Source organism: Equus przewalskii, chromosome 24 (assembly GCF_037783145.1).
Source record: "Equus przewalskii isolate Varuska chromosome 24, EquPr2, whole genome shotgun sequence".
NCBI lineage: Eukaryota > Metazoa > Chordata > Mammalia > Perissodactyla > Equidae > Equus > Equus przewalskii.
The window spans coordinates 10,607,661-10,623,343 of NC_091854.1; the positions used below are offsets into that span (position 1 = coordinate 10,607,661).

Below are 15,683 nucleotides of genomic sequence, written 5' to 3' on the forward strand. Positions count from 1 at the left end.
CTTTCCACAGACAGACTTGAAAACTACCAAAGTACAAAGCAATAGTAATCAATTAGAAAAGGAACTTAAAAATATTCAATTACCTTCTTTGCAAAGACCAAAATCAGCAATTTTCACAAAGCCCTCTGTATCTAGCAATAAGTTATCCAATTTCAAATCTCTGTTCAGGATAAAAAATGTAAAATGAAAAAAAAAAATCAATAAAATCAGTAGATAACGTAGTAAAAAACTAATCTCAATAGGAGCCATATGTTTGCTTTACTAAAAATGAGTTTTTCAAGTTATGATTTGAGATTTAAATACCATATTACAATTGTTCATTTTTCTTTCTTTTGGCAAGTTTATTACCCTAAATAATACAGTTTCTGAATAACCTTCCCCCTGTTATATAGAAGGGAGAATGCGTTAAAAAGAGGAATGTTTCATTTATCTAAATATATATTTAAAGCATGGAAGGAGTTCAAGTATCTTTAACTCAGGTTTTATTAATTTGTTATTTGTGATAATCTGACTTGGACTAAGTTTGAAGTTTGCCCTACATACCATCCATAAGAACGAATTGTCAACATAACAGTATAAACATGGTATTGGGGGGCAGCTTTAACCTTCTAAGAGAATAATTCAAAATAAAGAGAAAGCTATCTATCTGTACTAACTGATTCCAAATTAAGTTGAAAATATTTTATCCTTTGAGTAAAATAGGACCATGAGAAAATCCTTATCTTGAAAATACTGTTAGAAGTTTGAATAAACCGACATTTATAGTTCATTTATAGACATTATAATTCTGCCTGGACTTTCCATAACTTATCTGGTCTAGGGCAATGATATTCAAAGTGTCACTCACAGGCTAGCTGCTGGGCTATAAACTACTTGTTACTGCTCTGCAATTTGATAAGGAACCTGTGCCAGTACACACATCAGCTATGTCACCAAGCACACTGTCTAGATGACAACAAGACTTAATGAAGAAAGCAGGGTGATGTTTTACATTCCGGCACAAGCTACTTATCTTACTCATCATGGACAAATTTTGAGTAGTACTGGTCTATAGAAGTTTTTTGCAGTGGATGAGTTGAATGTAAAATATTCACTAGGATAAATACTGCTGGTGACATGTTATTAAGAGGCCAACTTTTAGTCTCACTCTTCTAATTAGGTAATAGGCAGAGATCAGGAACAAAGAGGTTCATCATATCATTATTATGTTAACTATGTCTTTGAAAATTAGAATTTAACTTTTTTAGAGGTCACATGATATGAAAGTGAAAATTAAGAAGCTGGTTAAACATAAAATATCCTTCTTAATTATCTTTAATTCTAATTCACACCAAAGTAAGCCATTAGAAAGTATCAAAGCTTTACTTACCTATAAACAATTTTGTGTTCATGTAAATACTGCAACCCAAGAACTACACATGCAGCATAAAATCTGTTTGAAGAATTAAATCAAAAGTTTAATAAATTCTACTGCTCTTGAATCCCAGTTTACACTTTTATGCTTCAAAGCAGAATTCTGCAGTTAACTAATTTCACAAATACTTATTTAGTCTTTACTGTATGCCAGACATAGTAAGCTATACACTAAATATTGGCGGTAAAACTAAAAATAAGGAAAATACAACGTCTACAATGGAAGTCATTCGACTGATGAAGTCACTGAAGTCCTTAGAGCAGACATTGATCTGGTTCTGTAGGAGAAATTACAATATGCCACAAAGGCAGAAGGATGATGTGAAAGGTAGAACTTTCATGGGGGAAACACAGGGCTTTCTCCTAAGAGGGAAAGGAATAGAGGATAAAAGGCATAACATGTTTGACAATCGATAAGTTTGTTGTGGCTGAAGTAAAGGAAGGAGAAGTAGTAGTGAGAGAGGAGACTGAGAAGACACCCTGGGGTCAAGTTATGAAGGATCTTGAATGTCATATTACAGATATTGCGATTTCTTCTCTTAGTGATAGAGAATCAAATTATTTCTTTTTGAGGAAGATTAGCCCCGAGCTAACATCTGCCACCAATCCTCCTCTTTTTTTTTGCTGAAGAAGACTGCCCCTGAGCTAACATCCATGCCCATCTTCCTCTACTTTATATGTGGGACGCCTGCCACAGCATGGCTTGACAAACGGTGCACAGGTCCACACCTGGGATCTGAACTAGTGAACCCTGGGCCACTGAAGTGGAACGTGCAAACTTAACTGGTACACCACCGGGTTGGCCCCCAAACCATTTTTCACTTGGACAGAATGATCAGATTTATGTTAGAGAGATTTTTTGAATAGTAGTGTGAAGTTTGGAGTAGAAGTAGTTAGATATCCACAGGGAAAAAGAACAGATAAGGCTATTAGGACAGTACAGATGAAAGATCACGAGAACCTCCAACACAGTGGCAACAAAGAAAGTAAGAGATGGATTCCAGAGAAACTTTAAAACTAGCAGGCAGGACTTGGTGTCTCATTAGCTGTAGAGGATGAGGGATAGGGAAAAGTGGAAGGTGACTCAAGGTTTCCTTCTTAGTATAATGAATAGGTAAAGAAATACAGGAGTAGCCAAAGTTTTGTGGGGAAAATGAGTTTGGCTTTAGACAGGTTGACTTTGAATTGCCTTGGGGCAGGTGAAGAGGTCTAGAAATTGGGTAAATGGGTTTGGATCTTAGGAAAGCTTGAGCCCAGCTAGAATATTAATTCTCAAGGGATAAGAACCATGTTTGTCTTTTTCAGTGTTTATCCTCAATACTTAGCATTAATGCCTGACACATGATAGGATTACTGCATTACGAGATAGATAATAAATGAATGAATGAATTTAAAAATGCGGACCTGCCTTTACTACAGAACAGCCTATAAGAAGAAACTTAGGAGAATCAGTTCTTAATTATACAAGTAATACATGGATATTTTCTCTAAAAAATAAACATAATGCTCTTGCCTCAAAGCACAATGTTTCATTCCTCCATCTTTCCATTTCACCTCAATGCCACTATCATTCATACAGATAACTAGTCTTGTCAGCTTGCTGAATATTCTTCAAACTTTTAGAGTGCATTTACATGCACATGTAGATAATACAGCTATGTTTTGTGTTTACCTATTTTTACAAAAATGGGACCATAATTTGGGAGAATTTTAAAATGCAATCATTAGAAACACTTATTTCATTATACGTTAGATCTTGTATAATTACTTACCAGAAGTTTAAAAGATTTACCTGAAGTCCATTAAAACAAATGCAATTCTAAAATTGCTTAGCGTAAAGTTTTTAGCAAACTTATTTTGGTGTCAAAAAAATACTGTAAAAATTATAAAAATACTTTTATTTCTCTTTTGTTTCATTCTTTGTAAACAGACTGACATAATGATATTCAACAAATAACTGGGTATACTGTTTGAATGCTTACTATGTGTCAGGTACTGTGTTAGATATTTTTATTTATCAGCTTATTTAGTCTTCAAATCAAGCCTTTAAGATAAATATTTTACAGAAGCAGAAAATGAAGCTCTCAGAGAGAGTAATTAATATGTCTATAGCTAGAAAACAGCAAATCCAGGAATCAAACTAATTTTGATTCCATAGTCTCAGTCAATAAAAATTCACTGATCACCTAGTATATGTCAGCCACCCTTCTAGGTGTCCCACTAGTACAGAGAATAGACATAGTCCCTGTCTCTCCCGTTTAGTGAAGGGAGACAGACAATATAAATGCAAACGATAAATAAACAAGATGATTTCAGGTATACATAAAGTGCTGTGGAGAAAATAGAATAGAGTGACCTGATTTGGATGTAAGTGATGTAGTGGCATTTTATATAGGGTACTGTATTTCTTTAAAGGACAGGACCGTTAAAGAAATGACATGTAAAGTTAGATCTGAATGATTAGGGGAAGGTACTTCAGATTTGAAGTAGTGCAATGTAGCACTTTATTCTTCTATTTTACTGGGCTTAACTGTTTTATTTGTATATGATTTATATCCTGAGCAAAAATAAAAGTTCCTTAAGGCAGAGTGGATTTTATATTTCTTAAAAAAAAAAGGGGAATAAAAAAGCAAGAACAAATAAATTTGCATGGCAGTTAGCACAGGGCGAGGCACAGTCTAGATGCCGTTTTTAAATTTTAAATATTCAAGGAATGAATTATTAGTAGCTTTCTACTACCTTCTGGCTTTTGCTCCTTCTTTGAAAACTTCACTATGCATCAGAACTAACCCCTATTTCTTCATCTGAAACTTGAAGGTATGACAGTAGTACTACTATCTGCTCTATATAGTTGTAATGATTATGATGAGAATCAAATACAGAAGTGAAAGTGCTTCACAAACATCAGTTGCTACTTTGTCAGAATATAGATAAGTGATGAAAATTCAAGAATGAACCCAATAAAGGTTTACTATTGGTTTATGATTTTTATGATTTAGGGTTTGTTTTGAAGGTAGAATTGATTGGACTTGCTACTAAGTTGGATGTTGCATGTGAGGGAAAAAGAGGACTAAAAATGACTCCCTGTTTTGGCTTGAACAACTGGGAGATGGTCCTGCCATTCAATGAGATCGAGAAGACTAGAGGAGTAGCAAGGCCTGGGGAGTGGTGGGTGAGGTCGGGGAAAATGAGAAAAATTAGGAGTTCCGTTTGAGAAGTTACATGAGAAATACTCAGCCGACTCAAAGGGAAAAGTCAAGTTAGCCACTGAGTGTTATCAGAGTTGGAAGTTTAGGGAAGAGGCCAGGCCTGGAGATAGTAATTTGGTAAACACAAGCATGCGGAGTGTAGCTATTAAGAGCACTTCCCTAGGTTTAAATCCAAGCTCTAATACTTGAGCTATAAAACTGATACAACAACAGGAGAAAAAAATATGGATATTTAATCTCAATTATTTGCTATTATTTATTTTTATTCATTTGAATAAGCAAAATCTTCATAAAATATCAAATTCATAAACTACCAAAAGGGTTATAGTGAAAGTATGCTTTCTGTGTCTTTTTTTGGAGGCAATAATTAGACCAGTTTCTTTTATATTCTTTCAGAGATATCATGCACACGCAAGCAAATACTTAACATATATTCTTTTAGATAACGCTTTAAAATGCTAATGCAAATACTTCACACAAATACATGATACAAATCTTTTCTCTTAACAATGTACTGAGTATAGTTAGTATTTAAAGCCATGGTCCTAGTTGGCATTATCTAGGGAGAAAATAGAAAAAAAGAAGAAATTTTACTAAAATGAACCTAAATTGTGTATCTACACTATCAAGTGTGATTTAGGGTAATCTATGAAATTTTCAACATAGACAACAGAGCAAAATAGATATATTTATATATGGCAAAAGGGTAAGTAAGGGGTTCTAATAATTCTTGCAGAGACCTATTTTCTATTTGGGGAAAAAAAAAAAATTCTAAAGAGCTTTGTTCCTTCCCAGAAAGAAATCAGTCATGGAAAAAATCAGAGAAATGGCTAAAGCATACTCACACAGCTCTTGGTTCAGAAAAGACATCAGTATGAATGTGCATCATTAGGTCCCCACCGGCAGCATATTCCATTACAAAGCAAACATGCTCTTTGGTTTGGAAACATGCAAAAAGGTTCACCAAAAAGGGATGCCTTACACTGTTCACAGTTTCAAAAATTCTTTTTTCACACATCAGGCTGTAAGAGAAAACATTTAAAAATCAATAGGTTTGCTTTTTTAAAGTTCTAGTTGGAAGTAACATTCTTTAAAATTACTAAACTCAAAAATAAGCAAAGTTCTTAACTACTGTAACTTTAAAACCATAAAATGTGTTTTTGTTTTGCTATAAATGCTTTGAAAAATTTGGTCTACTTGATATATATAACTTTAATTGAAATATATTAATGAAAACTAAAACATACGATTAGTATGACACAAAGATTACAGCATTCCACATTGATAGCATCAGAGTAGCACACATATAGCTAGTGGTTATAATTAACAAAAAAGGCTTAATTAGGGGTGAACTGTGAAAACTTAGGAATTGGTCAAAGAATTTAGCAACCTAAAGCATAATTTTAAAAATATAAGGTTCGCGACCAAGGTAATTTCAAGGACACTAATCATAATTTATAAGCAACACTATTCAAACATTTTACCATATAATACATGAAGTTTAGACGTAAAGATGTACTGCATACGATTTTAATTTAGAAGTCTTGACTAGAAAATAAAGAGGCCACATGGAGAATTCTATAACTTGCTTCAAGGAAGCTCCTTGAGAATAATATAATTTCTCTGTAAAATCTCTAACAATCACAGGTTTCCTCTCTAAGAACTCTTACAAATTACTACAGAGAACAAGGTTCAAGCTTACTGACTCTGGAACATTAATTTTGCCTAAATATCAAAAAATACCACTCTTCCTTTCCCTGAAAATATTTAGTAAACCAACCTGACTTAAAACTCAAAGTAGAGAAAAGCTAGGTCAAATATTATTCAAATATAACCTAGAATTAACTTATTTTAAGCACCTGATCAAAATAAGGATATCAAAATACACTGTATTAACAATAAGATTATATTTATGTTTCTAATACAAAATATGCACTTTTTCTCATTTTGAGATTGGAACCAAAAATTGACATTAATGTTTGTCTAAAAGCATTAATATTGCTTTTATTTTTAAAATTAAAAAATTGCTTAGATTTTTGTTGCTGTTGTTGATGATGATTTCAAAATGCCAAACTAAAATCCTGACGTTAGAGGCAGGCAGACCCATTCTCCTTTCCTTTAGGTCTTTTAAGAAAGAGTTATTTTAAAAAGATAATTTTAAAGACAAAGTATTTATTTGTGTATTCAGATTACATTGCTATGACTTGACAAAATTAAACAGAATTTTGAAAACATTTAAGAGTATTTCTGTTGTGTAGAAGGAACATGAAAATTTTAAAGGTATATTTAATATAGTTGTCTTCTGGATTATGAACTAAAACATCTATTCAGTTTTAAATACCAACAGTAAATGAAACTATTATGAAATCATGTTAAAACTCCATTTAATATGGTCACATTGTAGGTGAACTCTTACCCACTGATTTCACACAATCTGTTTAAATTTTATACATACTCAGAAACATTGTTTTTAAAGCTTTAGGCTTATGTCTACACATATTTGGCAAGGTTTCTAAATGTTACTACAAATAAGGTCATTATTAAAAATAAATTCATAGAAGATTAAAAAGAAAGTTAATAGCTTTGATTTTCATCACCATTTAAACTTATTGGAAAATAATGTCCAATTGGGCAAGATCTATAAGATGGATTCTAAAATATCTGATTTACCAAGTCAATCTAAATTTTGCATAATGTAATACGACAAGCTGATAAAATGTTTTGGGCTCACTTAGATGACAGTCTTTTCATTGTCTATGGTTTATATTTATGGGTGAATTACTAATTCATTATGAGTGAGTTACTAATTCTCAACCGGACAGGTTATTACGTTAGACCTGTGTTGAACATGTACATCATGCAAAAGATTGAGAATCACTGATCAGAATACTTCTTAAAATGCTTTTAATGTCATTTATAGAAATTCTTTGATGAGAACCAGCCATATTGATGAGGACTGGATACATCTCTTGGTTCTATTTGGTAAAGGAAGACAGCTCTTTATAGACCCAAATTGTCACAATAATTTCAAGCATTTTACAGTGCACCAAAAGGCTACTCTGTAAGAGTCTTTTAACTTTTCCCAACCTTATTGTATATTCTCCTTAAAAGTCCACGAAACAATCCAACCTTATTCAAAATCTCAAACTTTATTCATTTCTGTCTAGACCATTTCCCTCTAAATTTTCATTTCTCTTCTCTCCATATTCTCAAATATCTTCCATCTGCCAAAGAGCACAAATCCAATCTCCTTTACAAGGCCTTACCTAAATCCATCAGCACACCATGATGTTCCCCTTTCTATAAGTTCCTATTGTTTGTATTATTTATTTTAAACTCAAACATATCCAGCCTCTTTTATTCATATAACTACTGTATTTATGTCTTACCTCTCTAAGTGACTAATTCTATCCTAACATTTTTTTTGTGCACTTCCTTGGGAGTTTAGTACATTATTAGACATGCTAGAAACTTAAAAAACTTGTATAAATAGTTATTTTGGTCAGTGGAAAACCACATCATTAATTAGGCTAAGGTCTTAGGATTGCATCCTATATATATATATATCCTCTGGTTAGCTGTGCTTTTGTTCTACAACTGCAAAAATACACTTCCAATCCTGTTTTGTTGTCTTGAAACATAAACTGGTGAGAAAAGGAATCTAAGTGAGAAGTCATTACAATAATATAAATTTAACATTCTTACTCGAGAGTAGGGAAAGATGGGATTCAAAGAGAATGTTCTACTAATGGTAGGTGGAGAATGTGATCTTTGTACATAAATTACATTACTTTGAGTTAGTCCATAATTTGTGTTCATTCAAAAAGAGGTTGATTTGGAATTTCCTATGATCTATTAAAAAAGGGCAGTTTTCTAAGTAAAATGAAATCCAGACTAGACAAAGAAAATTTAGAAAGGAAAACTATCATTAAGAACCATCAACTACTTTAGAAACATGTATTAAAAAAATAAACCACTATTATGTAATGATATCTAATTCTACGGATCTATTAAAAGGATGACCTGAGAAGTGAATATAAAGGATTCTGCTTAATTAGTTAATTAAGTTGTTTACTATTCAGACTTGCAAGTAATAAATACATACTACTTTAAAAAATATGCTGGGAGAGAGTGATGTCAGCATCATCGTGGAGTGAGCTCTCCCCTTGAACTCTCCACTCTAAAGTACAACCAAAAGGACACTCGTACACCAACAGAGGACACTGACACAACACAAAAGACATCTGAGAGACCCATGCAGCCATGCATCTGAAGGTGGTGGGGCTGGCTCCTCTGGAGGAAGTGGAAGCTGGTAAGGGAGACTTTTCTCTCCCCAACGGCAGCGAGTAACCTTGGGACAGCACATGGCTCTAAGACAAAAGTGGGGAGGGGCGACCCTCCACAAGAACAACATTGCCCTCCAAGTTCCCTCACAGCCTGAGGGAAAGCCCCACAGATAGAGGAGACTGAGCTGTTGTGGGGGTGTCTCCATCAAACTAGTACCCCAGGAGAGCAGTTGGTGAGGGCCCAGGAAGAATGCTGGGATTGCGGAGAAGAAAGAGAGTGCCTCTCCCCACTGCCTGCTACTCCAGCCCTGCAAAAGCCCAGAGCACTCCATGGAGAGAGAGGTGGCAGCTGGAAAAGTCGTATAGGTCTCTGTGACAGACTATACATTCTTCTCAAGTGCACATGGAACATTATCAAGGATAGACCAGAGCACTGTGTGGATAGAGAGAGGGAGGCTAGAAAAGGTACAAAGGTCTCCATGATTGCCCAGAGAGCTCTGTGAAAAGAGAGGTGGAGGCTGGGAAAGGTGTGTAGGTCTCCGTGATTGCCCAGAGCACCTCACGGAGAGACAGATGGTGGCTGGGAAAGGTGCACAGGTCTGTGAGATCACCCATAGCACCATGTAGAGAAAGAGGCGGCAGCTGGGAAAGGTGTGCCGGTCTCTGAGATTGCCCAGAGCACCATGTAGAGAGAGAGGTGGTGGCTGGGGGAAACGCACAGGTCTCTGTGATAGCCCAGAGCATCATGCGGAGAGGTGGCAGCTGGGAAAGGTGCTCAGGTCTCTGTGATCGCCCAGAGCACTATGCAGAGAGGCAGCAGCTAGGAAAGGTGTGCAGGTGTAAGAAGGCAACCCTTCCTGCACCTGGCATTCCAGCCTTGCAATTGCCCAGAGGGCCATGTGGAGAGAGAGACAGCGGCTGGGTAAAGTGTGCAGGTGTAAGAAGGTGCCCCTTCCACCGCCTGGCACTCCAGCCCTGTGATCGTCTAAAGCACCAGGCAAAGAGAGAGGTGGCAGCTGGGAAAGGTGTGCAGGTGTAAGAAGGCAGTCCTTCCCCTGCCCAGTACTCTAGCCTTACCATAGCCCAGAGCTCTGCACAGAGAGAAAAGCAGAGGCTGGGGGAAGCACAGGTGAAAGAAAGTACCCCTCCCCCTGACCAGCGCTCCAGATCAGCCATCTGTCAGGGTCGCACAGAGAGAAAAGAAGTCAGTGGCTGCAGCTGGGGAGAAGTGTATCATGCCGGGCCAGAATATATAGCGTCTGATCCTCACCCAGTGGTGGCAGGTGGAAGCTGCGACCAGATAATAACTATGCAAAGGCAAACATCCACACTTTCAAGCAGTATGAAAAAGTATATTAAATCTCCAGACTAGAAGGAAAGTGACAAGTACCCAGAAACTAACACCAAAGACAAAGAAATTCATAACCGAAATGACAAAGAATTAAAAACAGCTGTCATAAAAAACTCAATGAGTTACAGGAAAACACAGAAAGAAAAACTAACGAATTCAGGAGCTTCTTCACAAAAATGGTTGAAACTATAAAGAACCAATCAGAATTGATGGAGTTAAAAAAAACACAATAGCTGAGATACAGAAAAATCCAGACTCTCTAAACAAGAGAGCTGACATTATGGAGGACCAAATTGGCAATTTAGAGGAGAGTACTATAGAAATGCTTCAGATGGAGGAGAAGAGAGAACTAAGACTAAAAGAACAGGAAGAGACTATCAGGGAAATAGCTGACTCAATTAGGAAGTGAAACATAAGGATGATAGGTAGTCTAGAGGGCAAAGAGAAGGAGAATGGAGCAGAAAGCTTGCTCAAAGAAATAACAGCTAAGAACTTCCCAAACCTGGGGAAAGAGCTGGAAATACAAGTGAATGAAGCCAGCAGCTCTCCTAATTACATCAATGTAAAAAGACCCACTGCAAGGCATATTAGTAGTAAAGTGGGCAAAAGTAAATGACAAAGAAAAAAATTCTAAGGACAGCAAGGCAGAAGAAAATAAGTTACAAAGGAACCCCTATCAGGCTTTCAGTGGATTTCTCAGCAGAAGCGTTACAGGCTATGAGAGAGTGGAATGATATATTCAAAATTCTGAAAGACAAAAACTTTCAGCCAAGAATATTCTATTGAGTGAAAATATCCTTCAGATATGATGGAGAATTAAAAACTTTCCCAGATAAAGAAAAGCTAAGGGAGTTCATCACCACAAGACCCCCCACCAGAAATGCTCAAGAAGGCCCTCATACCTGAAAAAAAAAAAAGATAGGAAAAGGGCTACAAAGCCCTGAGCAAGGAGATGAATAGGTAGGCGATAATCAGAAAATGGAAGCTCTCTATTAGATCAGGTTAGTAAACACAACTTTAAAATTAAGGATAAAGAGAAGGAAAACATCAAAATAAAAATAATCTCATCATTTTAACCACAAACTCACAACACAAGATGGAATAAGATATGACAAAAATAACTTAGAAGGGGAAGAGGAAAAGAACATAATCAGCAAAGTCTAAGGAAATAAGATCCACCAGAAAATAGACCATCTCATCTATGAGATTTTTTTACACAAACCTAATGGTAACCACTAAACAAACAATTAGAACAGAGACATAAACGATAAACAAAGAGAAAATGAAGAAAACTATTACAGAAAACTACCTAATCAAATTGGTAGTCTGAAATACATGAGATGAGAAACAAAGGAAATGCAGAAGAACCAGAAAACGAGAGATAAGATGGCAATATTAAGCCCTCATATATCAATAATCAATCTAAGTGTAAATGGTCTGAAATCTCCAATCAAAAGACAAGAGTGGCAGGATGCATTAAAGAACAAGATCCAACAATATGCTGCCTCCAGGAAACCATCTCAGTTTCAAAGACAAACATAGGCTTAGAGTGAAGGGCTGGAAGAAGATATCCCAAGCTAACAGCAAACAAAAGAAAGCAGGTGTTGCCATACTTATATCAGACAAAGGAGACTTGAAGACAAAACAAGTAAAGAGAGACAAAGATGGGCAGTACATAATGATAAAAGGGACATTTCACCAAAAAGACACAACATCTATAAATATTTGTGCACCCAACACAGGAGTACCAAAGTACATAAAGCAACTATTAACAAACCTAAAAGGAGATATCAATGACAACATAATATTAGTAGGGGACCTCAACACCCCACTTACATCAATGGACAGATCATCCAGACAAAAAGTCAACGAGTAAATATTGGAATTAAATGAAAATTAGACCTGATGGACTTAATAGATATATACAGAACACTCCATCCAAAAACAGACTATACATTCTTCTCAAGTGCACATGGAACATTATCAAGGATAGACCATACTCTGAGAAACAAGGCAACCTTAATAAATTTAAGAAGATTGAAATCATATCTAGTATCTTTTCCAACCATAATGCTATGAAACTAGAAATCAACTACAAGAAAAAAGCTGGGAAAGGAACAAAAATGTGGAGACTAAACAACATGCTACTAAACAACGAATGGATCATTGAAGAAAAAAAGGGAGAAATAAAAAAGTATCTGGAGACAAATGAAGATGAGAAGACAACACATCAACTCATATGGGATGCAGTAAAAGTGGTGCTAAGAGGGAAATTTATAGCAATAAAGGCCAACATTAACAAACAAGAAAAAGCTCAAACAAGCAATCTTAAACTGAACCTAACAGAATTAGAAAAAGAAGAGGAAACAAAGCCCACACTCAGCAGGAGGAGAGAAACAATAAAAATTACAGCAGAAATAAATGAAATTGAAACAAAAAAGACAGTTGAAAGGATCAATGAAGCAAGGAGTTGGTTCTTGGAGAAGATAAACAAAAGTGACAAACCCCTAGCCAGATTCACTAAGAAAAAAAACAGAGAAGGCTCACATAAATAAAATTAGAAATGAAAGAGGAGAAATTACAACAGATACCACAGAAATACAAAAGATTATGAGAATATTATGAAAAACAATATGGCAACAAATTGACAATCTTGAAGAAATGCATAAATTCTTAGACTCTTACAACCTCCCAAAACTGAATCAAGAAGAAATAGAGAACTGAATAAACCAACCACAAGTAAAGAGATTGAAACAGTAATCAAAAACATCCCAAAAAATAAAAGTCCAGGACTAGACGGCTTCTCTGGAGAATTCTACTAAACATTCAAAGAAGATTTATTACCTATCTTTCTCAAACTATTCCAAAAAATTGAGGAAGATGGAAAAATTCCTAACACTTTCTAGGAGGCCAACATCACCCGGATGCCAAAGCCAGACAAGGACAACGCAAAGAAGGAAAATTACAGGCCAATGCTGCTGATGAACATAGATGCAAAAATTCTCAACAAAATACTGGCAACTCAAATACAGCAATACATTAAAAAGATCACACACCATGATCAAGTGGGATACATACCAGGACACAGGGATGGCTCAACATCCACAAATCAATCAATGTGATACACCACATTAACAAAATGAGGAACAAAAACCACATGGTAATCCCAATAGCTGCAGAGAAAGCATTTGACAAAATCCAGCATCCATTCATGATAGAAATTCTCAATAAAATGGGTATAGAAGGAAAGGACCTCAACATAATAAAGGCCATATACGACAACGCATGGCTGACATCATACTCAATGGGGATAAACTGAAAGCCATCCCACTGAGAACAGGAACAAGACAAGGGTGCCCACTCTCACCATTCTTATTCAACATACTGGAGGTTTTGGCCACAGCAATTAGGCAAGAAAAAGAAATAAAAGGAATCAAAATGGGCAAAGAAGTGGTGAAATTCTTGCTGTTTGCAGATGACATGATTTTATATAGATAACCCTAAAGAATCCATCGGAAAACTATTAGAAATAATCAACTATAGCAAAGTCGCAGGGTACAAAGTCAACTTACAAAAATCAATGGCATTTATATACTCCAATAACGAACTAACAGAACGAGAACTCATGAATACAATTCCATTTACAATTTCAACAAAAAGAATAAAATACCTAGGAATAAATTTAACCAAGGAGGTGAAAGATCTAGACAAGGAAAAATATAAGAGATTACTGAAATTGATAACAACATAAAGAAATGGAAAGATATTCCACGCACACAGATTCGCAGAATAAACATAGTTAAAATGCCCATACTACCTAAAGCTATCTACAGATTCAATGCAATCCCAATCAGAATCCCAGTGACATTCTTCACAGAAATAGAACAAAGAATCCTAAAATTCATATGGGGCAACAAAAGACCCTGAATAGCCAAAGCAATCCTGAGAAACAAGAACAAAGCTGGTGGTATCACAATCCCAGACTTCAAAATATATTACAAAGCTATAGTAATCAAGACAGCATAGTATTGGTACAAAAACACACACACAGATCAATGCAACAAAATTGAAAGCCCAGAAATAAAACCATACATCTATGGACAGCTAATCTTCAACAAAGGAACTAAGAACATACAATGGAGAAAGGAAAGTCTCTTCAATAAATGGTGTTGGGAAAACTGGACAACCACATGCAAAAGAATGAAAGTAGACAATTATCTTACACCATACACAAAAATAATCTCAAAATGGATCAAAGACTTGAAGGTAAAATCTGAAACCATAAAAATTCTAGAAGAAAATATAGGCAGTACACTCTTTGACATCAGTCTTAAAAGAATCTCTTCAAATACCATATCTATTCAGACAAGGGAAACAAACAAACAAAGTAAACAAGTGGGACTTCATCAGACTAAAGAGCTTCTACAAGGCAAGAGAAACCAGAATCAAGAGAAAGAAAATCACAACAATTCGGAGAAAATATTTGCAAGTCATATATCTACCAAGGGGTTAATCTCCATAATATATAAAGGACTCACACAACTCAACAACAACAAAACAACCCAATCAAAAAATGGGCAGAGTATATGAACAGACATTTCTCCGAAGAAGATATGCAGATGGCCAAGAGGCACATGAAAAGATGCTCAAAATCACTAATCATCAGGGAAATGCAAATCAAAACTACACTAAGATATCACCTTATACCTGTTAGAATGGCTATAATAATCAAGAGGAAAACTAACAAATGTTGGAGAGGTTGGAGAGAAGGGAACCCTCATACACTGCTGGTGGGAATGAAAACTGGTGCAGTCACTATGGAAAACAGTATGGAGATTTCTCAAAAAATTAAAAATAGAAATACCATATGACTCAACTATCCCACTACTGGGTATTTAGCCAAAGAACCTGAAATCAACAATTCACTTACACACCCCTATGTTCACTGTAGCATTATTCACAATAGCCAAGACATGGAGGTAACCCAAGTGACCATGGAGTGATGAGTGGATATAGAAAATGTGGTATATATACACAATGGAATACTACTAAGCTATAAAAAAAGACAAAATTGTCCCATTCATAACCACGTGGATGGACATTGATGGTATTATGTTAAGTGAAATAAGTCAGACAGAGAAAGAGAAACACCACATGATTTCACTCATGTAGAAGATAAATACACGGACAAAGAGAACTGTTTAGTGTTTACCAGGGGGAAGGGGGGTGGGGGGGTGGGCACAAGGGGTGAAGGGGCCCACTTATCACCGAAATTCCACAAGTTTACAAACTATTATGACCGCAATAAAAAAATATATTAATCTAAAAAAATATGCTGGTCTATCTTTTTATTTTCTAAATTAATTTTTTTCTTGCCTTCTCTAATTGCTCTTTTTTTGCTGCCTTCCTCAAATCTCTCTAAGA

At 35.6% G+C, this 15,683-nt stretch overlaps 1 protein-coding gene across 2 annotated transcripts in view; it reads right to left on the reverse strand.

Annotated features, from left to right (window-relative positions):
- Positions 1-15,683, reverse strand: part of PKN2 (protein kinase N2) — a 148,720-nt gene that overhangs the window by 14,458 nt on the left and 118,579 nt on the right. For both annotated transcript variants that reach the window (XM_070592381.1, XM_008529594.2), the window contains 3 exons: positions 5,468-5,644; positions 1,370-1,432; positions 84-160 (listed from right to left, as the gene is read on the reverse strand). In XM_070592381.1, coding sequence (XP_070448482.1) covers positions 84-160; positions 1,370-1,432; positions 5,468-5,644 — 317 coding nt within the window. The remainder of the gene's footprint in view (positions 1-83; positions 161-1,369; positions 1,433-5,467; positions 5,645-15,683) is intronic.